Source organism: Zonotrichia leucophrys, chromosome 5 (genome assembly GCF_028769735.1).
Source record: "Zonotrichia leucophrys gambelii isolate GWCS_2022_RI chromosome 5, RI_Zleu_2.0, whole genome shotgun sequence".
NCBI lineage: Eukaryota > Metazoa > Chordata > Aves > Passeriformes > Passerellidae > Zonotrichia > Zonotrichia leucophrys.
In genome coordinates, this window is record NC_088175.1 from 61818771 (window position 1) to 61843534 (window position 24764).

General features: G+C 48.1%; 1 protein-coding gene across 2 annotated transcripts in view; it reads right to left on the bottom strand.

Annotated features, from left to right (window-relative positions):
* The window catches only part of MDGA2 (MAM domain containing glycosylphosphatidylinositol anchor 2), a 226059-nt gene that overhangs the window by 65850 nt on the left and 135445 nt on the right, over nt 1-24764 (bottom strand). For both annotated transcript variants that reach the window (XR_010440695.1, XM_064716005.1), the window contains exon 8: nt 10915-11208. Coding sequence is in view for 1 of the 2 variants with exons in the window: in XM_064716005.1 (XP_064572075.1) it covers nt 10915-11208 (294 nt within the window). In the remaining variant the exon portion in view is untranslated. The remainder of the gene's footprint in view (nt 1-10914; nt 11209-24764) is intronic.

Here is a 24764-nt window from a genome sequence, read left to right on the forward strand (position 1 = left end):
AGGGTTGGGGTCACCCCATCCCAACCATGCCCATGCTCCCAAAAAGTGATGGACAAAGAGGTTCCAGCCTCAAGTGCCAAATAAACCAGGGATAAACATGGAAGGACCAGGCAGAGAGAGGAGCAGAGAAACTGGAAACACCTGGGGGACATCTCAGCATGATGGCTTCAAATAAAAAGTGTTTTTTACTCAGACAGGGGAGGCAGAGAGATGTTGTGAGGAGAGCAGAAAACACAGAAATGTGCACATAAAACAAATGTATGGACTTCAAACAGCACCAAAATCCCATTTTTACTGCTCTTCTGGACAGTGTTTGCAACAAATTTTATTTGCCTTGAAACAGAGATCAGTTCTCACCTCTGTATTTTATTTCTCCTGTGGACAAGGTCACTTTAGACCCAAAGGGGGTTTGCTTTTGTTGATCAGAGCTGAGAATTACCAATAAAACCCCAAATTTTTTTCTTTCTCTGTCCTTGGGAGATTTGGAGCCTGTTTTATGTGCAGGAGTCATGGCTTTAGGTTAAATTATGCATTTACCTTTGGGCTGGGGGAGGCTTTCATCTCCTTTAGAACCTGGGACTTAGAACAAACCTCAGAAACCGGAATTCATTGAACTGCCCCTATTTTTAAGCAGCCAAGGTCAGGGCTTGAAACTTTGGGGTCAGGGATTGAAACCCTGGGGATGGCTCAGCCTGGGATCCGTGGAAAATGAGAAGGGCTCAGCTCAGAGCCAGAGGGCAAATTGTCCTCAGGTTCCAAAATAAAAAAAAAGCTTTGGGAAGGTTTAAATAAAATAGAAAAGAAAGTTAGGGTCAGAAGAGAACAGCTCAGAGCAGCAGGGCAGGGGCAAAAGGGGAATTTATTGGAGCAAATTCTCAGCCCAGAGTTTCTCCATGATCATTCCTGGTGTCTGCTGAGAAGGACAAGCAGGACAAGGAGCCCCCGGCTGAGGCAGAATGAGCAGGTTGGGAATACAAACCCTGCTTCCTTCCCTTCAGCGCTGCCAGCATTCAAAAGGGATCAAGGGATTTTAAATCAAGGGATTTCAAAGGAAGGAACATTGAAATTGGGCATTGGTGGGGGCACCAAATGACACTGGAACAACAATGGGATAAAACTTTTCCCATGGATTTCCTGGGGGAGCTGGGAATGTTCCCCTGGAGAGGAGAAGGCTCCAGGGAGAGCTCAGAGCCCCTGGCAGGGCCTGAAGGGGCTCCAGGAGAGCTGGAGAGGGACTGGGGACAAGGGATGGAGGGACAGGAGCCAGGGAATGGCTCCCAGTGCCAGAGGGCAGGGATGGGTGGGAGAATGGGAATTGGGAATTCCTGGCTGGGCTGGGATTGCCAGAGCAGCTGTGGCTGCCCCTGGATCCCTGGCAGTGCCCAAGGCCAGGCTGGGCACTGGGGCACCCTGGGACAGTGGGAGGTGTCCCTGCCATGGCAGGGGTGGCACTGGGTGGGATTTAAGATCCCTCCAACCAACCCCAAAGTGCCCCAAAGTTCACTCCTGTGCGTGGCCACAGGGAAAGAAGGAATTACAACTCCTGAAATAAAACCACCCCATGATATTCCCCATTTCAGATGTGTCCCAATGTCCAGCATTAAAGCAGAGCCTTGCTTCGAAATGAAACTGCCCTGAGTAGATCTGATGTAAAAAACCTCAGAGAAACAGGGCTTGAGTCCATTTGGATTTTCCTGGTCCTGAGTGCTGGGAGTAGTTGGATCCCATTTGGAAGATTCCAAGGACTCAGGCCTTGCTCATCATCTTTGAGCCTGGATTTGTATTTAGGCTCTACTCCAACTGAATAAAAAACCTCACAACTAAATAAATAAATGCCTAAATAAGGGGTATCACCTCTGTTTATGGGGCTGCTCTTAGAGCAGATGGATTTGTCTTCTGTGTCCAACGATTTCATGCTGAATGGAATAAACTCCAACATTTTCTTGTTTTCCTCCTCCCACAGGAGTCTCTAAAATTCTATATTATTGCTTCAAAGTCTGCTTTTCCCTCTCAATGTTTTACACAGAATTGCCATTTTGTTTCCAGTAAATCCAGATATTGCTCCTCTCCCTCTTCCAGCTGCTTCCTCTCCTGTTGGAGTTAATCTTCCCCCTCAACCAATTTTATCAAGCCCTGTTTTATCTCCAAAATTGAATTTCCAAGGTTATTGAAGGAATATCTTTTTCTCTCTTTTCATTTCCTCCCCAATCTCCATCAGGGCTCCCCTTGGATATATCTGGGAGCTCTGCATAGTCAGTGGGGTTGCCATGAAAAACATCCTGGAACAGCCTGAATTCCCTGTTTTCCTTGCTTTCCCACCATTCCCAATCCTCTGGGATAGTGGGAGGTGTCCCTGCCCTGACAGGGCTGGAACTGGGTGGGTTCAAGGTCCCTTCCCACCAAATCCTTCTGGAATTCTGGGATTCTTTTCCACACCATCCCAAGCCCACGGGATGGAAATCAACTACAATCTATGATTTATTCCTGGAGCAGGGATCCTGGTGGCTCCAAGCCTCATCCAGCCTGAACTTGAATGGATCCATGAAGTTTGGAGAACCCTGAAGGTCGACAACAGCCCACGGCAGGGATGGAACTGGAGGAGATTTAAGGTCCCTTCTGACCCAAACAATCCTGGGATTTTATGATTTTCCAATTCCAACAGAGATTTGGAAGCCATGGCCATGCTGGATATCCTGCTGAGCTCGATGACTTTTCCAACCTCAGCCATTCCATGGGTTCATATTTGGTCCTCCAGGTTCCAAGTCAGGGATTTCAGCTTGCAAAGGACAACAAAACCCAGCAGGAACAGGATCCTCAGGGAATGGGCACATTCCCGAGGCTGCCAGAGCTCCAGGAGGGTTTGGACAATGCTCTGAGGGTCAGGGTGGGATTGTTGGGGTGTCAGGGCAGCACCAGGAGCTGGAATGGAGAATCCTTGGGATCCCTTCCAGCTCAGGGTGTTCCAAAATTCCAAGATTATTTCAATAGAGGTGATGTAGAGATGTTGCTGCTTCTCCTTCGTGGCTCCCAATGTCTTGAAGGTGCCAAACCCAACATTCAATGGATCATTCCAGAAATTACCATGAAACTTCTTGGAATGATTTTACATTGCCCAGACAAATCATAATTTTCCTGATAAAGCAAATTACAACAGAGTGTGAATCTGTAGCCTCTCCACTGCAAGCCAAGACTTTCCTAAAAGGAAAAATCACCATCCTTTGTTGGAAAAATCAGTCCCAAGTCCTGTCATTCGATGGAAATCCCATCCAGGAATGGGAATTCTTTGTGTCTCTGTCCCTCTCTGCAAGCCAGCCCTGCCACAGATTAGAAAATGAGGATAGGATCAGTCTGTTCCTTGATAGAGAATAAAATGTGCTAATAATCCATTGGAATGATGGAATAAATCCAAATAAACTGCCCCATCTGGAGGAAAACAGTCAATGAGAGCAGGGAGAAAAGTGGCTTTATGATAAAAATATCTATTAATGGGCACTGGAACTGCAATGGAGCCTGGAAAATGAGGAATTTGTATCGGTTGTGAGGGATATGGATCAATTGTGAGGAGTATGGATCAATTGTGAGGGATATGTATCAATTTTAAATGGTTTGAATTTATTATCAAGGCTCAGAACTACCTGGAGATAACAATTCCTCTAGAAAGAATTAGAATGTCCCTGCTTTGGTTTGCCAAAGCAATAATAAATGGAAGGTGTGAAAGTTCCCTTTATTCTGTGGAGAGCTTCTGAATGCAAGGAAAGCGTGAGAAATCCTGTCACAAAGAATTTCCTATATCAGGAATTTCCGGCAGGGAAGCTGCTGATGGAGCCCCTCCCTAGGAGATGAGTGTGGTCTCCACAGAGAGGAGTTCCAGCAATTCCATGGATGATGGATAATGACTGGAGTGATCCCCAAGGGAATGGTGGTCCATGGAAACTCCCCCAGGCAGATGGAGGAGCTGGACAACACCCAGGGGGAGATCCATGTCCTACCAAGCCAAGGACACAAAATCAGAACCTTCATCTGCTTCATTCCCTGTGCTGGGGCACCTTCAGTCCTGGGGTGAATTGTGGAAAGATCTGGTGGGGCTGGAGGGTATCCAGGAAAGGGAATGGAGCTGGGAAGGGCCTGCAGAATCCCTGAGGAGCTGGGCAGGGGCTGCAGAATCCCTGAGGAGCCGGGCAGGGGCTGCAGAATCCCTGAGGAGCCGAGCAGGGCTGCAGAATCCCTGAGGAGCCGGGCAGGGCTGCAGAATCCTGAGGAGCCGGGCAGGGCTGCAGAATCCCTGAGGAGCCGGGCAGGGGCTGCAGAATCCCTGAGGAGCCGGGCAGGGCTGCAGAATCCCTGAGGACCCGGGCGGGGCATGGGGCCTGCAGAATCCCTGAGGAGCCGGGCAGGGCTCACCTGGAGCAAAGCAGGCCCAGGGGCCCTTGTGGCTCTGCACAGCTCCTGCCAGGAGGGCACAGCCGGGGGGGTCGGGCTCTGCTCCAGGGAACAGGGACAGGAGCAGAGGGAACGGCCTCAGGCTGGGCCGGGGCAGCTCAGGGTGGGCACAGCAGGAATTTCCCCATGGAAAGGGGGCTCAGGCCTTGGCACTGCCCAGGGAGGGTTGGAGGGATTTCCAAGCCCTGTGGGAAACAGGGGACAGGGGTCAGTGGTGGCCTTGGAGGTGCTGGGAGCACTTTGGGATTTGGTGATCCCAATGGGATTTTCCAACCTCAGTGATTCCACTCAAGACTCCTCTTGCCTTCAGTGATTTCACTCCTGATGTGGTTCCTCAAAGCCTGGTGGAACCCAAAGGAAATCTCTCCAAAATTCCCACAGACCCTCCCAGCATTCCCTGCATCCAGGACCTCCAGGATACTGAATACTGAATCCAACATCCTCTGGCCCATCTCTACTGGAAAACCTGATTTTGCAGGCCACAAAGAGCTCTAATTTCATACCTGCTGGAAGGAACCTTCCTGCTGACACTGTTCCCAGCTCCACAGGCAAAATGATTTGCAAACTTCCCTATTAAGAGCTGCAGACAGGCCTGAATAATAATGCTGGAATTGGGAATAGAATCCAAAGGATTTGGGAGGGAGCATGGGGAAAGCAGCAGCTTGTCTTTAAATCTGTGCACTGCCTTCCAAACTCTGTTTTATGAGGCAATTACAGGTACAAAGTTGAATATTGGAAAGTGAGACAGGAGGAGAGGGATTTATGGAGCTAAAAAGTCAGCTGGGATGAATTCCAGCAGCATCCATGGACAGCGTTATTTGTGTCCTGTGTCAGTCCAAATAATCTTAATTTTTAATGCAGCACTTTGCAAGCAGAGTTCTGTCAAAATCCATATTTTGTGTAATTATGGGAATTAATCTCCTAAGTATTACAGGACAACAAAGGAATTATATTTACTCAGCATCCTCTGCTGTTAAAAATTAACTACACGGACAAGTTAATTATTCCAATTTACCTTTCCCTGGCTGGTGTTGAGTTGTCCTTGGTTTTTGTGACTCCTTTATATTCCAACCACAACATTCCCTCTCATCCTGCTGCTCACCTTCTTCCCATGATAACTGTGGGGATGGATATCCCTGAATTCCACAAGGTTTAGAGAATAATCTTATGAGTTTTCCTCAGCCCTTTGGGGCTGGAATTCCCATTTTCCCTTCAAATCTTACCTCTTAACCTGTATCAATTGGGAATAGAAGAAGAAGCTGTGGCTGCTCCATCCCTGGAAGTGTTCAAGGTTGGATGAGGTTTGGAGCAGCCAAAGCTTTGATTCTTCCTATTTTAAATATGGATATGGAATATTTACATCTCTTTCCACTCATTTTTTCTTCTTCCAAAACCATTTTTGTTTGGAAGACTCTTTGCTCCTGCCCTCAGACAGTGCAGGATTATCCTCTCCAAGACCAATTCCCAAAAACCCCAATATAAATAATTTCATTTTGCCTCCCTCAATAACATCTCTGTTTATTCAGGTTCTGGAGTGCTCTGGGTCTTTTGCAATTTCTGACAGGAAGGCCTGTCCATGATAATAATTTTAGTAAAAAATTATGAAAAAAATTCAAATTATCTGGTTCTCATCTAAATTTTCCACGGCACCAGGGTTTGCATATTCATCACCTCCCTGGGTCACCAAACGCACGCTGTCCTTGACCTTGCTAAATGTCAAAAAGCTCCTGGGATTTCTCTTTCCTGGTCCAGCCATCCGTGATTTCCCTATTTTCTTACCCGCCCTGCTCCATGTGGATAAATCACACCCAAAGCCATCCTTGCCTCTGGGTTATTCTGAAATCAGCCTCGATCAGATGAGGATTAGAGAATAGATTTTGCTGGTTTACAATTTTCTGGGAAGTTTCTGGACTAGGAATTAAGGAGCAGGGAAGGATCCATTGGTTAAAAACCACAACATGGGAATTATCCATCTGGAATGCCTCAATCTCTGTACTTATATATAAAATAAATGTAGCAATAAATATCTCCACAGGAAGGTCCAAGCTTTAAGCTCAGTTTAGCAGCATCGACCTCTGCCATATCCTGGGAAAATCCTTTTGGGCAGGAATGTGGAAAAAAAAAACATTTTGGAAAGCAAAACAAAATTATAAAAGCAATGGGAGAACCATTATTTTGATATTTTCAAATTGTTAAGGTCATTACATCTTTGGAAGAGAAGGGGGAAAATGGCCCAGAATTTAAAAAAATTGATCCTGTTCAAAACTTGTTTTTAGGCTCTCCTTTCTCCCACCACAAACAGCCCAAATTAAACCCAACTTTTATCTCCAGAGAAAGAATTCATTCAGAAAGTGATAAACGCACCAGCCTGGGAATGGATTGGGTTATGTAATATTTGTCCTGAATATTAATCAGCCTTTCCCACTCAAATCTTCAATCATAAGAGGGGAAAAAAAGGATGTAAATAATATTAATATTAAATGCAAATTCTGCTTTCCTTCATCATCCCAGCCTGCCTAAGCATAGATTTATAAGAGATTTGTTTTAAAATCCAGATATTTGCCCCACTTGATTTCTCAGATTCCTTGGTTATCCCTTTTTAATGAGTTTTCATAATTAAAATTTTATAATCTGGAAGATTTCACTCTTTGGGAGTTTTACCACACTCCTGATCTGCATTCACAAGACAATTCCATGAAGTTGGTAAATTCCCACAGGGATTGGCCACCCTACCTGTTCAAACATCTTCTCCTAATGACTTTCCTAAAATTCCAAGAGTTTTTAGCTCATTAATCTCAGTCCCATTTGGGATGGGGAACGTTTCCTTCCCTACAACAATTTTTTATTTCATTATTAATACAATATTTGCGTATAAATATTTAATTAGGCAGATATTTCCAGAGCAGACCCAGCACATTCCTGAGCTGCCAAATTGCCTTTCCAAGGCAGAAAAATTCCTTTTCCCATTCCCAGATGCAAAGAAATCGAAAATCAAGGAAAGAGGACTCAGGGTTGGATCCTCCAGCTGATGGAAAATGGGAATAATGAATTTCTGCTGCTCCCTCAGCACCTGAGATCATCACTCAGCCTCATCTTTCTCCTTAATTAGCTCTTTTCCATTCCCAATCTAATCCCTGCAGGATGAACCCCTTTTCCAGAGTTATTTGGGATTTATTACCAAGGAAGAAAGACACAAATAAAGCTGAGCTCCAACAGAACAGGAAATTCTGGAACATCCCAATGTGGCCAGCAAAGCTCTGCCAGCCAGGCTTCCATGAAGTATCTTGGATGTTTTAAGAGGCTTTCCAAGGGTTTGGAGATGGATGAGTTTGGGAAGGGGTTTGGGCTCTAAATAGGATTTTATGGAGTGCAGAAGGAAAAGGGAGCTGGGGAAAACGACCCCGTCCTCACTGCTCTGATCCCTTGGGATGGGACATGGTGGAAATGCTGCCCAAGGTGGCACCTGGTGGCACTTTTATGTCCCCACCCTCTCCTGCAGCTGGAAAAGCGGGGCTGGCAAATTGTCCCTGGGTTAGGCCCTGTCTGCCACCAGCGGGGTTTGATTTATTCCTTAAAAATTCATTTATCCACAATTGCAGCTGGAAGATCATAAAATAGAATCCCAGAGTGGTTTGGGTGGGAAGGGACCTTGAAGATCATCCAGTGCCACCCCTGCCATGGCAGGGACCCCTCCCACTGTCCCAGGGTGCCCCAATGTCCAGCCTGGCCTTGGGCACTGCCAGGGATCCAGGGGCAGCCACAGCTGCTCTGGCAATTCCAGCCCAGCCAGGAATTCCCAATTCCCAACATCCCATCCAATCCATGATGGGAAGTCTCATCTTAGAGCAGCCTGGGACAGTGGGAGGGGTCCCTGCCCATGGAGGGGGTTGGAATGGGATGGGTTTGAAATTCCCTTCCAACCCAAACCATTCCGTGACTCCAGGAATTTCATTTTTCTAGAGAAGTTTTAGGATTTAAGGTAAACACACACACATAAAAAAATCTTAAACCACAGTTCAAGGACAAACTGAGCAAGACCAAAATCCACAATTTTCCTGGAGAACTCCCACGCTGGGATCCTGACATCACTGAGATGGGATAAAGGGATCGCAGCAAAGAGAGGTGAGGAAAACAAAAACTCATTGGATGAGGGGGTCAAATTAAAAAAAAAAAATCCTTTATATTTGAATTTACTTTTCATTTTTCTCTAGCTTGACCCAACAGATGTGGCCTGGAGCAGTAATTCCACAGAAGGATTTGCCCTGCGGAACAGATTCCCAAGGAATGAGCACATTCCCAAGGCTGCAGAGGGTGGGATTGTTGGGGTGTCTGTGCAGGGCCAGGGGTTGGATTTGTGATCCTTTTGGGTCCCTTCCCACTCAGGACATTCCATAATTCCTTGAAAATAGATTAATTAACCACTTTTAGTGAGTGTCACAAGGAGAATCTTCCCAAGAATGGGAATATTCTCACTCAGCACATCCACAGTGAAATCCATTAGTTATTCTCTAAATAAAAGCGTTCCATTAAAAGTCTTTCCCAGCTCATCAACTGATGGAAGCATCCAGGATAAATATTCCCAAATTCTGAAAAGAACTGGTTTTTATGACAATTGGTTAAATGCCACCGTCGGTACAGAAACGCTGCACAAGTCGTTGGGAACAAAAACTTTCCTCCCACAGGAAAAATAATCAAAGCTTTCCATAATTTTTCTCCATTCATCTCCAATTTGTCACTTGCCAGGATGTGAACAAAGGGAGCAGAATTCTTAACACGGAGAGATGAAAGGGAAAACGCCTGGAAATACCTGTTGAACTCCTACTTCTTGGAAGCATTTTCAGGTTGTGCCTCTTCTTTCAGAATTAGGAAAATTCTGCATCTCAAGCAGAATAAAAATGAATCAAAAGAGGGGGTTTGGCAGCAGGAAAAGGTGGGAAAATAACAGCAACCCCAGCAATGCATCCCAGAATCTGAGAGTCAGCAGAGTCATCCCATGGGATCCACCAGGAACTGCCTCGGGTCCTGAGGAAGTGCAAAGCTGTTGGAATTCCTCAGACACAAAATATTTTCTATTTTTCTCAGCAAATTCATACCAGAAAAAGGAGAAAGAATTTACTTCCCCTCTCCTTATTTAGAGGGATCAACACTCTGCTGTTTCTGTGGTGGTTCTCATTCCCAGATTCACAGAATCCCAGGATCCCTGAGGCTGGAAAAGAGCTCCGAGGTCGGAGTCCCAGCTGTGCCCAATGCCCACCCTGTGCCCAGCCCTGAGCTCTCAGTGCCACCTCCAGAAATTCCTTGGACACCTGCAGGGATGGGCACTCCAAACCTCCCTGGGCAGTGCCAATCCCTTTCCATGGGGAAATTCCTGCTGTGGGTTCAGTGAATCCAAGCAATGCTGGGCTTGGGCCCCCTGAGCCTCCTTTGCTCCAGGAAAAAATGCCTGAGCCAAAGACAGGAGGCACAGATCTCTCACTCTATCTCCAGTGGGATGAACCCACTCCTAACACAAGAGAAACCCACAGGGGAGAAGATTCCATCCTCCCTTCAGCCTCGCCTTTGGGATTTAAAGATGGAGGAGCAGGAAGAAGCTGGGGTGGAAGTCCTGCAGATCCCAGCCATGCAATCAATGCATCCATAATCTGTTACAAAGCAGAGCCAGGAAAAACAAATCCTGATTATCAGCACTGAGGACGTGTGAGGAGCAGCTCTTCCCTGGAGGCCCCGAAAGAGGTCACTGGTGCTGAGCACAGAGCGCTGCTCAAAAGCCAAGTGACAGAAGATTGGGGCGTCTGAAAGTGGAATAAATGAGGGCTGCACTTCATAAAACACCCAAATTCAGTCCTGACAGAGCAGCAGAGGCAGGGAAGTCACTCAGCCCAAAGAATGGCTCATTATCCCCCCTTATTCCCCAGAAGCCACCTCAAACCGGGCTTTCCATGCTCTGACAACAAACACCACACGTTTCCAAAATAAAAAATAACTGATTCCCCCCTTTTCCCTCCCCATTCCCGAGGCTGGCTGGCAGAGCAGAGCAGGCTGGATCTGGATGCGGATCAGCTCCCAGGGAACAGTTCTTGCCCTCCTTTTCCCCTCCTTGTTTTACACAGCAGTAACAAATGAGCTCAGGATCAGCTCAGCATTTAGAGAAATACATGCTCCCATCTCATCTGCTTGTTCGTGTGTCAAGGAATTCAAAGCTGTGGGGAAAATAATGATTGCCTCACACTTGGTTGGGTTTTTTTTGTTTGGATTTTTTTCTGGTTTTTGTTACCAGAAATGAGACTCCTATGTCATTTTTACTTCCACATTTACATGGAATTCATGGATTCAGGGAACTACAGAGACAAACAACCCCACATCAAATATGTAACAGCCATAAGACTCTTGCCGCTGTTTGTTTAGGTGAGGAATAAATCAGCTTTTTCTCAGCACGACAAAGAGAAAAGCGAGGGGAAGCAAGGCTTTACTCACACTGCACGATGAGCTGCACCAAGGCCTCTCTGGGCTTGACATTGAACCCGTTGTACTGGCTGGTCTGGCACCGGTAGGTCCCGCTCATTTCCCGGGAGACGTTGACGATCCGCAGGATCCCGTCGTAGCTCTCGGTCTGCAGGGCCCCGTCGGGCATGGCCACCTCCTTGTCAGCCCGGGACCACAGGATGATGGGCTTGGGCTTCCCCGTCACCTGGCACTGCAGCTCGATGGTGTCCCCTTCCCGCGTCACCAGCGGGGACTTCTCCTGAGGCACCGTCAGGTTGGGGGGCACTGCCAAGGGGAGAGCAGAGGGGTCAGCAGTCAGCAACCAGGGATGGATTTCCTGCCAGGATCAGCCGTGGAAAAGGGGATTTATCCACAGCAATGTGTGGGTTGTGCTCTTTGGAAGCTCCCACATTTACTTCTCAGCGGCCTGGAGAGCCTCAGAGGAGATTTCCCAGCTCTGCTGTGACACTCGTGCCCTCCCAGCGCTCCCAGTGCCCACCCACCATCACTCACTCCCCCACTGCCAGTTCTGCTTTCCTTTAAAGGATCATTTGGCACTAAATCCCATTTTTTTAGAACAGCCTGGCTGCTGATTTTTTATCCAGCGCGTGGATAAATGGCTGTGGATGAGGAAGGGTTGTGGCAACTGAGAAATCACCTCAGACCTGGAGGCCTGACCCCAAAATGCAGCTGGGGTCCGTCAAGTGGTGTCTATTCCATGTAGACAGGAACTAACAATTCCAAAAAGGATGCTGTAATTATTCCCAGCAGCCCCATGGAGCAGGAGCACCTCACAGTGAGCAGGTGATGGCCAAGGACACCAAGGATGTGGATGTGGGGGAGCAAATCCAGAGAAACCCATGGAGCTCCTCCAAGGGCTGGAGCTGCTCTGGAGCCAGGCTGGGAGAGCTGGGAATGTTCCCCTGGAGAGGAGAAGGCTCCAGGGAGAGCTGAGGGTACCTAAAGGGGCTCCAGGAGAGCTGCAGAGGGACTGGGGACAAGGGATGGAGGGACAGGAGCCAGGGAATGGCTCCCAGTGCCAGAGGGCAGGGATGGGTGGGAGATTGGGAATTGGGAATTGCTGGCTGGGCTGGAATTGCCAGAGCAGCTGTGGCTGCCCCTGGATCCCTGGCAGTGCCCAAGGCCAGGTTGGGCATTGGGGCACCCTGGGACAGTGGGAGGTGTTCCAGCCTTGCTTGGCACACTTTTGGAATGCTGTGGTGTGCATGGAGAGATGGAAAATCCTGATTTAAACACTGCCCACCCTCCTTTTCTCTTGATGGCTCCTGAAAACTCATCTTTCCTGATGGAGCTCCTGTCCTGCAGCAAGGGCAGACATTCCCTGTGGGAACACAGCCCCTCCGGGAGCTTTTCCTCTCCTCCCTGCCCTTCCCTCAGCTCCTTTCCTGGAATGCCAGGCCTGACAAAACCCAGCCTGCACCTCCCTCCTGTCTGCAGGAAAACTATTCCAAAGCAATTTTCAACCCCCAAGGGACAGAAACAACAAACTCGTCCCAGTGAGAAGCAATTCCAGCTTTCCCCTGGGATCTGCTCCCTGTCTCCAGCCCTGACAAGCCTGGTAGGAATCAGAGTTGAAATCTGGGCCTTTCACAGGAAGCAAAGTGCTGCTTTCAGCTGTTTTGAAGGCTTTAATAGCTCCTGTCAAGTGGGACAGGCAGACATGGGAAGAGCTTTTTCCACAGGGAAAGGAAGGAAAAATTATTTTATATTTAAAAAAAAATCCAGAAAAATTAAAAAGAAATAAACAACAACTGCTTAATAAAACATTTCCAATATGAATAAAACATTATTAATTCTCAGTTATGTGGTTTTGTGCCACAGCAGGTTCTGTGCACAGGAAAATTCCCAGGGGAGCTGGAGCACTGTGAAATCACGGACCAAAGTGGGGGAAATGTGTTGTTCCAAGAAGGAAAATACAGTTCATAGGGAAAGGTGTCTGCCTGCAGCCAGGATTTTCCAGCTCCCCTGGCTTGTGGCTTCTCGGCTGAGGGCAAAAGTGACAGAACCCTTTGTGGATCAGGGAAATTCCTGGATTTGTCCTTTTCCAGCCTGTGCAGTGGATCTGCTCCCAGCTGGGACTGGTGGATCCAGGCCTTTCCCAGCTGGATGGATGCTGGAGGCTCCTCAGGCTTTCCTGGGAATCTCAGCCTGCCCTGGCTCAGGGATTCACTGCCCTCCAGAGATGAGGGGTTACTGGGATGAGATCCCTGATATCCTGAGGTCCCTGTGATCCCAATATGCCGAGGGAAAAGCCCTGGGCCAGCCCAGCCAGCTCTGCTGCAGCCCCCGCTGGGGCCTGGATGGGAATTCTCCCTCTGGGAATTGTCCCTGTGGAGCTGTCCCTGGACATGTGGTGCTGACAGCCTCTTCCAGATCCCAACATTTCCAGGGATTCCAGGCTGTGTGAGAGCAAAGGGTAAGCAAAAAATTATCCAATCCCAACCAGGGAATGCAATCCCAGTCTGAGCTATCCAATCCCAGCCTGAGAATCCAATCCCAGTCTGAACTATCCAATTCCAGACTGGGAATGCAATCCCAGTCTGAGCTATCCAATCCCAGTTTGAGAATCCAATCCCAGTCTGAACTATCCAATTCCAGACTGGGAATGCAATCCCAGTCTGAGCTATCCAATCCCAGTTTGGGAATCCAATCCCACTTTGAGCTATCCAATCCCAACCTCAGCATCCAATCCCAGTCTGAGATATCCAATCCCAGTCTGAGTTATCCAATCCCAGTTTGGGAATTCAATCCCAGTCTGAGCTATCCAATTCCAGCCTGAGAATCCAATCCCAACCTGGGAATCCAATCCCAGTCTCAGCTAACCAATCCCAACCTGGGAATCCAATCCCAATCTGATTTATCCAATCCCAGCCTGAGAATCCAATCCCAATCTGAGCTATCCAATCCCAACCTGGGAATGCAATCCCAGTCTGAGTTATCCAATCCCAGTTTGGGAATTCAATCCCAGTCTGAGCTATCCAATTCCAGCCTGAGAATCCAATCCCAACCTGGGAATCCAATCCCAGTCTCAGCTAACCAATCCCAGCCTGGGAATCCAATCCCAATCTGATTTATCCAATCCCAGCCTGAGAATCCAATCCCAGCCTGAGCTATCTAATCCCAATTTGGGAATCCAATCCCAGCCTGAGTTATCCAATCCCAGCCCGGGAATCCAATCCCAGTCTGAGAATCCAATCCCAGCCTGAGCTATCCAATCCCAACCTAGGAATCAGCCATTCCAGCTAGGACAAGGCAGGAAACTTGGTAAAAAACAAGAAGCACGTCCATGTTTGGAGGGGGGAAATAAAGCAGATCCATGACAAAAATCCCCTGTGCAAGTGCAATCATTCCCCCTCTTTTCCCACCAGTTTTTCCTGAAAAAGCAGAGATAACAGCGCAGCAGAAAAAGCTGCACCTCGCTGAGATAAGGAGCAGCACCACGAGGGTGGTGACAGCTGATAAGGAAGGCTCTGTCAGCGTCCCAGATGGAAAGATCCCCTCCAATCCCTGACTCCTCGTCTCCCATAGCATTTTGCAGTGCCTGTCACTGCCAGGCAGCTGAGAGCTCGTTATGGCTCCCAGGATTTATTCCTGCTGTTCCTGGAAGCAGCACAGGGGACAGGAGAGACAAGGCCATCCATTAGGATGAAGAATTCCAGGGGCAGCGCCATCAATCCAAAGCCTGGCTGCACCTCTGGGTCACTTTTGAGTAACAACAAGGTCCTACCAAGAATTTCTCTGTCCCCCACACCATTCATGGCCCCAGCTCCCCCAAATTTAGACCCTCTAATTAGGGGGATTCTCCACTCTCTAATTAGAGGGAGAAAAAGCCCCAAATCTTTGCTCAAAGATGAAAAATTCCAGGGACAATGCCATCAATCCAAAGCCTGGCTGCACCTCTGGGGCACATTTGAGTAACAATGAGATCCCACCATGAATTTCTCTGTCCTCACCACATTTATGGCTCCAGATCCCCCTAATTTGGACCCTCTAATTTCTTTAATTAGGAGGATTCTCCACTCTATAATTAGGGGGAGAAAGAGGGTTTTTGGCAGGGTTTCCCCTTTCCAGCCCAGCTATTTGTTGTCACAACCTCACAGGTATTTAATTATCCCTGAGCTGTCTGTTCCACTGGCAAATGTAGCTGAAATTAGCAACAGGCTGAAAAAATAAATCCCTGTTTTTGGGGAAGGGTGACACAGCAGGCACTGGCAGCCTGGGCACGTGGGATTTGCCTCCATGAGCAATCCACCTCAAAAGGATTGAGGAGAAAATAAAAATTGGCATTTTTTTTCCCCCCAAACATTCTGGGAGACCCTAGAGCAGGGAATGGTGAGTCTGGATGAGCAAGGTTAGACACAGAGAATCGTGGAATTGTTCAGGTTGGAAAATCCTCTGAGATCATTGAGTCCAACTGTTCCATGGCCACCACTGCCCCAAGCGCCACATCCAGAGGGATTTTAAATCCCTACAGGGATGGGGACTCCACCCCTGCCCTGGAAAGGAGAATTCATTTCCAAGCAGGAATTCTCCCTGATACCCAACTAAACCCTTTCCAGGCAGGAATTCTCCCTGATATCCAACTAAACCCTTTCCAAGCAGGAAAGGAATTCTCCCTGATATCCAACTAAACCCTTTCCAAGCAGGAATTCTCCCTGATATCCAACTAAACCCTTTCCAGGCAGGAAAGGAATTCTCCCTGATATCCAACTAAACCCTTTCCAGGCAGGAATTCTCCCTGATACCCAACTAAACCCTTTCCAAGCAGGAATTCTCCCTGATATCAAACTAAACCCTTTCCAGGCAGGAATTCTCCCTGATATCCAACTAAACCCTTTCCAGGCAGGAATTCTCCCTGATATCCAACTAAACCCTTTCCAAGCAGGAATTCTCCCTGATACCCAACTAAACCCTTTCCATGCAGGAATTCTCCCTGATATCAAATTAAACCCTTTCCAGGCAGGAATTCTCCCTGATATCCAACTAAACCCTTTCCAAGCAGGAATTCTCCCTGATACCCAACTAAACCCTTTCCAGGCAGGAATTCTCCCTGATACCCAACTAAACCCTTTCCAGGCAGGAATTCTCCCTGATACCCAACTAAACCCTTTCCAGGCAGGAATTCTCCTGATATCAAATCAAACCCTTTCCAGGCAGGAATTCTCCCTGATACCCAACTAAACCCTCTCCAGGCAGGAATTCTCCTGATATCAAATCAAACCCTTTCCAAGCAGGAATTCTCCTGATATCCAACTAAACCCTTTCCAGGTAGGAATTCTCCCTGTTATCCAACTAAACCCTTTCCCAGCAGGAAAGGAATCCTCCCTGATATCCAACTAAACCCTTTCCATGCAGGAATTCTCCCTGATATCCAACTAAACCCTTTCCAGGCAGGAATTCTCCCTGATATCAAATTAAACCCTTTCCAAGCAGGAATTCTCCCTGATATCCAACTAAACCCTTTCCAGGCAGGAAAGGAATTCTCCCTGATATCCAACTAAACCCTTTCCAGGCAGGAATTCTCCCTGATATCCAACTAAACCCTTTCCATGCAGGAATTCTCCCTGATATCCAACTAAACCCTTTCCAGGTAGGAATTCTCCCTGATATCCAACTAAACCCTTTCCATGCAGGAATTCTCCCTGATATCCACTAAACCCTTTCCAGGTAGGAATTCTCCTGATATCCAGCTAAACCCTTTCCAGGTAGGAATTCTCCCTGATATCCAACTAAACCCTTTCCAAGCAGGAATTCTCCCTGATATCCAACTAAACCCTTTCCAAGCAGGAAAGGAATTCTCCCTGATATCCAACTAAACCCTTTCCATGCAGGAATTCTCCCTGATATCAAATTAAACCCTTTCCAGGCAGGAATTCTCCCTGATACCCAACTAAACCCTTTCCAAGCAGGAATTCTCCCTGATATCAAATTAAACCCTTTCCAGGTAGGAATTCTCCCTGATATCCAACTAAACCCTTTCCAAGCAGGAATTCTCCCTGATATCCAACTAAACCCTTTCCATGCAGGAATTCTCCCTGATACCCAAATAAACCCTTTCCAGGCAGGAATTCTCCCTGATACCCAACTAAACCCTTTCCAAGCAGGAATTCTCCCTGATACCCAACTAAACCCTTTCCAGGTAGGAATTCTCCCTGATATCCAACTAAACCCTTTCCAGGCAGGAATTCTCCCTGATATCAAATCAAACCCTTTCCAAGCAGGAATTCTCCCTGATACCCAACTAAACCCTTTCCAGGCAGGAATTCTCCCTGATATCAAATCAAACCCTTTCCAGGCAGGAATTCTCCCTGATACCAACTAAACCCTTTGCAAGCAGGAAAGGAATTCTCCCTGATATCCAACTAAACCCTTTCCAGGCAGGAATTCTCCCTGATACCCAACTAAACCCTTTCCAGGCAGGAATTCTCCCTGATACCCAACTAAAACCCCTCCTGGCACAACTTGGGGCCGTTTCCTCTCTTTCCACCCCTTGTGCAAAGATGAGCAGGCAAAGGTGAGTCCAGGGGCTCAAATCCATGAGGAAAGGAGCAGGGATGAACCAAGGATGGGCCAGCCAAGGTGGGGTGGGCAGGGAGCGGTGCCAGGCAGGTGTCACCAGGCTGTGCCAGCTGTGCCAGCTGTGCCAGCTGTGCCAGCTGCTGTCTCCCAGCAGGTGCTGCTGTGGCACCAGGAGAGCCCTGGAGGGCTCAGCCTCTCCCTGAGCGCTCCTGCAGCTCCAAGGAAAGGGCAGCTCTGCCCCGGCCGTGCAGAATGAAAAGTCACCCAAATCCTGGATGGAAACAAGAAATGTTCCCTCATTCCTGCAGCCCACTGCCCGGCCTGGAAAAGGACAAATCCATCCTTTTTCCTGATCCTAACTGGAAACAACAATTGTTCTCTTATTGCTGCACCAAGGGGTTTAAAATAAATTCACACCCTCAGCAGTTTCCTGAAGTGGAGGGTGACACCTGGAGAACAAAAAGCTTTGGTGACACTTGGGAAAGTGACACCTGGAGAACAAAAGGCTTTGGTGACACTCGGAGGACAAAAAGCTTTGGTGACACCTGGAGAACAAAAGGCTTTGGTGACACTCGGAGGACAAAAAGCTTTGGTGACACCTGGAGAACAAAGGCTTTGGTGACACTTGGAGAACAAAAAGCTTTGGTGACACCTGGAGAACAAAAGGCTTTGGTGACACTCGGAGGACAAAAAGCTTTGGTGACACCTGGAGAACAAAAGACTTTGGTGACACTCGGAGGACAAAAAGCTTTGCTGACTCTTGGAGATCAAAACTTGGAGAGCAAAAAGGTTTGGTGACAGTCAGAGGACAAAAAGCTTTGGTGACACTTGGAAAAGTGACACCTGAAGAACAAAAGGCTTTGGTGACAGAGGACAGAAAGCTTTGGTGACACTCAGAGGAAAAAAAGCTTGGTTGGTACTTGGAGAACAAAACTTGGAGAGCAAAAAGCTTTGGTGACACCTGCAGAACAAACAGCCTTGGTGACATTCCAATTTAAAGCCACATTGTCACCCTGCGAGTGGGCAGTGGCCCGTGGTGAGCAGGTTCTGCTGATCTGTGTCCAACCCTGGTTTTAAATAAAATATCTGGGACAACTCAGCCTCCCTGGGCTGCTGATCCAGCGCGGGGTGAGGTGGCAGCAGGTCACTGCTCTCCTGCCCTCTGATTCTTTGTTCTGCTCCCCAGACGGACACTCCTGCTGCTGGAGAGAGTAAAACCAGACAGGAACTCTTCCAGCCGCTCTCCTGTGGCAGTTCCAGTGTAATTCCAGAGGATCCATGATCCAACGTGGTTTAGAGGAGAACGGGGACAGGACAAGACAGCTATTTCTGAGAAAAAAAACCCAAAATTCCTGAGCCTAATATGTTTATTCCTTGTGCATTCTGGGTGTTGTTAGTTCCACTCGAGCTCTCTGAAGTCCTGATGGATCAAATTCCAGCTTAATTAACGGATCAGACAGATTAATTAAATGCCAGGGAGCCGTTGGCAGAGGCAAGAAGCTGCAGACAGAGAAATCCTTCAGAGGCGCTCTGATCCCATTAAAACCTCCCTGCCCATGGAGGCTGGACGGGCTCTAAAAAGAATTCCATTATTTCCATGATTCCAGGACAACCAGAGGGGGACAAGGAGCCCCCACAAGTGGTGGCCTCACACCTGCTGAGCTCTTCCCTGCGGATTTTGGGGGTTGCTGTCACTTCTGTGTCCTTGGGAGCCTTGAGGAAAACTTTTCCTTGGAATAATCCCTGTCAGTGACAGGGAAAAATCCTGGGATAATGTGACCAGGCTGCTTCGCAAGGATTCATCCTGATAATTAGGATCAAGCACAGCAATGGAGTGTTTGAGCAGCACGTCATGAAATCATCCAAAACTGGAGACCACCCAGAGAGAATCTCCCCAAGGAGCTGTTGGAATTCCCATTATCCCAGGAATTCCAGCCCAGCCTGGCTCAGGAATATTGAGGAATCCACACTGTGCCGGCTGGAAGGGAGAACAAAGTTATTTGCGTGTCCTACTTGTGCAATATTTATGAATTTGAAGGGCTGAGTGGCCAGGATTAATCATCCTCTGCCTGAGAGCCGCGGTTTGGGCCCAGCTCATGATTCATGCCCTGACGTGATGCTGGAGTTGAGACAGGGCCGGGCCCGGGCACAGAATGGATTTGATCAAGATCATTCCACCCAGGAAGGGCGGCAAGGGATAATTATTCCTGAGGGATAATTACGCTGCTTCTGTCTGTAAACAGAGGCTGGAGCTGCTCAGCTGCTCTGGGTTTTTGGGAGGAATGTTGGGGAACGCTGAGGAGCTGCTGCTGGAAGGGACCCAGAGGTGAGAGAAGAGCCCGGGGGGAGATTTGCTGATCCAGGAAAATGATCGGAAAAGCAGCTGAAGCCAAGAGAACTTGAGAGAAATTCCTTTACCCTTTCATGCCCATGGAAGAGGGTCCATCGAGGCCCTGGTGTGGAAGGAAATGGAGCGGCCTGTCAGGAATTCCTGGGATTTCACAGGTGCTTTCCCATCATTCCAGCTCCTGTGTCCCCCCAGGCAAGGTCCCAATTCCAAAGGGGAAATTCCATGTTTTCTGGGGCACAAACCACTCCTAACTGCACATGAGGACACAAAATCCACCATGGATTTTCTGGAATCACAGAATCCTTTAAATTGGAAAAGCCCTCCAAGATCACCAAGTCCAACCATCAACCAGCACCACGGTCACCTCCAACCCATGGCCCCAAGTGCCACATCCACACATTTTTTGAACATTTCCAGGGAAGGGAACCCCTCTGGACAGCCTTTCCATCCTTTCTGAGGATAATTTTTCCCTAAAATCCAATTTAAACCACCTCTGAGGCCATTTCCTCTCACCCTGATGCGATGGTGAGGCCTTGGACAAAGGCTCCAATCCTGAGGTTGGGATGATCCTGATTTTTGGACAAAAAATTCTGCTCAGGCAGGGAAATAATTCCAAGATCAGTGCTTGGAACACAGCACTGAAGCCCTAAACCACCACCTTGGTGTGCGGCCAGAGGAAAAAGGAACATTTAAAACCCAGAACATGCAGAGCCAGCGGGAAATTAGGGAAATGAATTCCAGCGCTTTTGTAGGAGCCGTGCTGAGGAGCATCCATGGATGAGGAGAACCATGGGATGAGGAGTCCATCCACAGCCCTCTGGAGAAGAACAAAGGGAGTCTGCCACACAGGGGGTGTGGAAATCCCAGAAATTACAGAAATCCTGCTGGAGTCAATCCATGGAGGGTGGATTTGTCCCAGAGAAATCAGATTCCCCAAGGGATTGTGAGCAGGACAGGAAGGGGCTCCCAAGGATGGAATCAACAAGAAAAATGGTAAATTCAGCACGAAACCAGAACTATAAAAGACAGAGATTTGTAACAAAATACAGCATTTTTCTGTCCACTCTGCTCCCTGCTCCTTCCCAAGATAAATCCCAGGGACAGCAGATCACCAAACCCATCCATTTGCTGCAATAACCAAAGGCCTCTGCCATCAATGACCGCTCTGGACGGTGCTTAAGGTTTACAAATATCTTAATTAGCCACTAATTACCTGCCCAACCCCACATCCTCGTTATGCAATGCCTGTGATCCCAATAAACATTTGGAGCTGGAATCAAGGTCCCTTTCATGTCTCATCAAAGCAGGACCAGGATGACCAGAGGAGTCCTGTGGCACCACCGGATCAAGGCTGCAGGTCCTGGAACAGCAGCCTGGAGCTTTAATTAATTCATTATTTAATGGAGAGCTGATTAGCTTGACAGGGAAGCCCTTTTCATATCGCAGAGCCTCACACGGAGCAGCTCTCCAGGAATTTCTCTGCCTGGAATGTGGCAGAACTTCTGGAAAGGCAAATTTATCCCTGGAATTGTTGGGGCAACCTGGGATAGCGGAAGGTGGCCCTTCCAACTCAAAGATCCCTCCCAACCCAAACAGCTCCATGATTCCATGATTCCACAATTCCATAATTCTGTGATTTCATAATTCCATGATTCCATAATTTTCTGATTTCATAATTCCATGATTCCATAATTTTCTGATTCCGTGATTCCATGATTCCATGATCCTGTGATTCCATGATTCCATGAGATCTGGAGGCCTCCAGGCCACCCTGTGCTCATCCAAAATCCACGTCCTGCTATGGGACGCTCCCATCCTGAGGTGGCAGAAGCTCAGCACATCCTCAGGCTTATCCCAAGGGCAGGAATTTTTCTGATGTTTTTCCATGTGGGACATCTGGCTGTGCCCACACGGGGTGGGAATGAGCCACAGGAAGGTCTCCCGTGGGAAAAGAGGGATCAGCACTTCCTCCAGACCTTCCCGTGACAATTCAGAGCGGCAAAACCAGAAAATAAAGGAAAACACCCCAAAATAACAAATCTCTTGCCTGCTCAATGATGTCTCCAGGGAAAAGGTGGAAAGGGAATGAGGCAGAAGGGATAAATGTTGATTTTTGGGAATAAAAGCAGTCTCCTGAATAGAGCAAACCATCCCAATCCCAAAGCTGATTCTTCCTGCTTATCCAACATTTGAGGCAGAGAAAAAATCCCTTGCACAGACTGACACCCTCCAATCCACCTCTTTTTTTTCGCTTACCGCAAACCCACTTTATTGAGGTTTTCGTTGCTTTTTTAACATCTTGTTGCTTTTTTAGCGTCTTCTGCCTCCAGGTTTCCATGGCATGATCCCACATATCCCGAAAAACCCAGGCTGGCTCTCAGTAACATTTGCCCAGGGTGGGTTTTATGGATGACAGGGTTTTTCTAGGGCAGATATTCCACGTTTGAGTCTCGATTCCCACTCTTCACTGACCTATTTTATTGAGATATGGGGGGAGCAGCGAGGGGATTACTTCAGGTCCATTTATGTAAGATACTCAGGACATAAATCCCCGATTTTTCCTGCTGAAAATGTCAAGGGAAAAAAAAAATATTCCTGCTAAACAAGGGCAATTCCAGAGCCACACGTCCTTTCCCAACCTCCCGGAGAATTCATGGATTTGCTCCTTCCTTAGGATTTGACAGCCCCACTCCAGGAGGAGCTGCACAAACATCAGGAAGAGGAAATTCCCCCCCATCCCAGACATCCAGAGGGATGTTCATAAAGCCCTGCAAGTCGTGGCATTTGGGAAATGTGTTTGTGCCTGGGCCTTCTGTTCCTAATTAGCAGAGCAGTAATGAATCTTGATGAATCAGTAATGACCTTCAAAGCACTGCAACTATTTCAGCTTCCACTCGGCTGGGTAATGAAGTCATTCCAAGAGGAGAATTCCTTTTAGGATGCTGCAAAAGGCTGAGCTCAAATTCCATGATTTTTTTTCCCCTTTCCTGATTTTCTGGAGCGTTCCAGGACAGGAAGTTTAAGGGGTGACAGAATTCATCATTTCCTGCAGGGATTGTGATGGGCTGATAGGAATGGCCAACTAATGGCTGTCTCCAGGAAATCCCATCAGTTTTCCACAGGATTCCCAAGGAAGTCCAGGGAATTCGGTAGATATTGGATGCATGAGTGCACAACCTGCACTGGTTGTTCCACCTGGGCAGGCAGGTGACAAAGTCTGCATGGAATGCTCATCCATCATTCCAAAGTTGCCTCTTCTCCTCTAAGAATCCTCCCACTCCTTTTCCTGATAGTAAAATCATGGAATCATGGAATGGTTTGGGATGTAAGAGACAGTAAATCCCACCCAGTGCCACCCCTGCCATGGCAGGGACACCTCCCACTGTCCCAGGGTGCCCCAATGTCCAGCCTGGCCTTGGGCACTGCCAGGGATCCAGGGGCAGCCACAGCTGCTCTGGCAATTCCAGCCCAGCCAGGAATTCCCAATTCCCAATCTCCCATCCATCCCTGCCCTCTGGCACTGGGAGCCATTCCCTGGCTCCTGTCCCTCCATCCCTTGTCCCCAGTCCCTCTCCAGCTCTCCTGGAGCCCCTTCAGGCCCTGCCAGGGGCTCTGAGCTCTCCCTGGAGCCTTCTCCTCTCCAGGGGAACATTCCCAGCTCTCCCAGCCTGGCTCCAGAGGGGCTCCAGCCCTGGAGCACATCCATGACCAAAAATGATCCAACAGGGAACTTCCTCAGGTTTCTGTTGTTTGACCAAAGCAACTCAACCCCTGATCACATTTGAGGAACTGTGACCAAATCAATGAGGTCCCACCAAGAATTTCTTTGTCCCCACCCCATTTTTTGCCCCAACTCCCCCAAATTTAGACATTCTAATTTCTCTAATTAGGGGGATTCTCCACTCTCTAATTAGGGCGGGAAAAAACCCCAGACCTTTGCACAGGAGGGATTTTGGCAGGGTTTCCCCTTTCCAGCCCAGCTATTTGTTGTCACAACCTCACAGGTATTTAATTATCCCTGAGCTGTCTGTTCCACTGGCAAATGTAGCTGGAATTAGCAACAGGCTGAGAAAATAAATCTCTGTTTTTGGGGAAGGGTGACACAGCAGGCACTGGCAGCCTGGGCACGTGGGATTTGCCTCCATGAGCAATCCACCTCAAAAGGATTGAGGAGAAAATAAAAAACGGATGAAAATAAAACCAAGAATTTCTTTGTTTTTCTGATTCCCTGATCAAGGATCAGGGAATAGGAGAAAATAAATAACGGATGAAAATAAAACCAAGAATTTCTTTGTTTTTCTGATTCCCTGATCAAGGATCAGGGAATCCCAGAGTGGTTTGGGATTAACGCTGATCTCATTCCAACCCCTGCCATGGTCCCACCTTCCCAGGCTGCCCCAAGCCCTGTCCAATCACGCCCTGGGCACTTCCAGAGATCCAGGGGCAGCCACAGCTTCTCTGGGAATTCCTTCCCAGGGCCTGCCCACCCTTCCCAGCCAGGAATTCCAAATTCCCAACATCCCGCCTAAATTTCCCCTCTTTCCCTTTGGATCCATTCCCCCTTTCCTGCCACCACCTGTCGGATCTCAGGATCTCAGTCCTGAGGTGCCGAGCCACCGAGACCACCTTGGGGGGCTCGGGAGTCCTGGAATGTTCCAGAAGTGTCTGGTGGCTGGACTTTGATCCTACACAGGAGACGACAAGGATGAGGGCTTCACCGGGGTGAATGGTGAAGGGATTGGTTAATTAGAGAGTGAAACACAGGGTTTAGGATTTCTGTACAGGGGGGTTTAGAGAAGTAAGATGGAGGAATTGGGGCGTGTCCTGTCCTTCTTCTTCTTCTTCTTCTCCTCCATCTTCTGTGGTGATGGTGGCACTCTTGGATTGGTTATTACTGAGAGTGCACCCAGCAATGAGAATAAATGGTATTGGGGAAAAATGATAAATATTG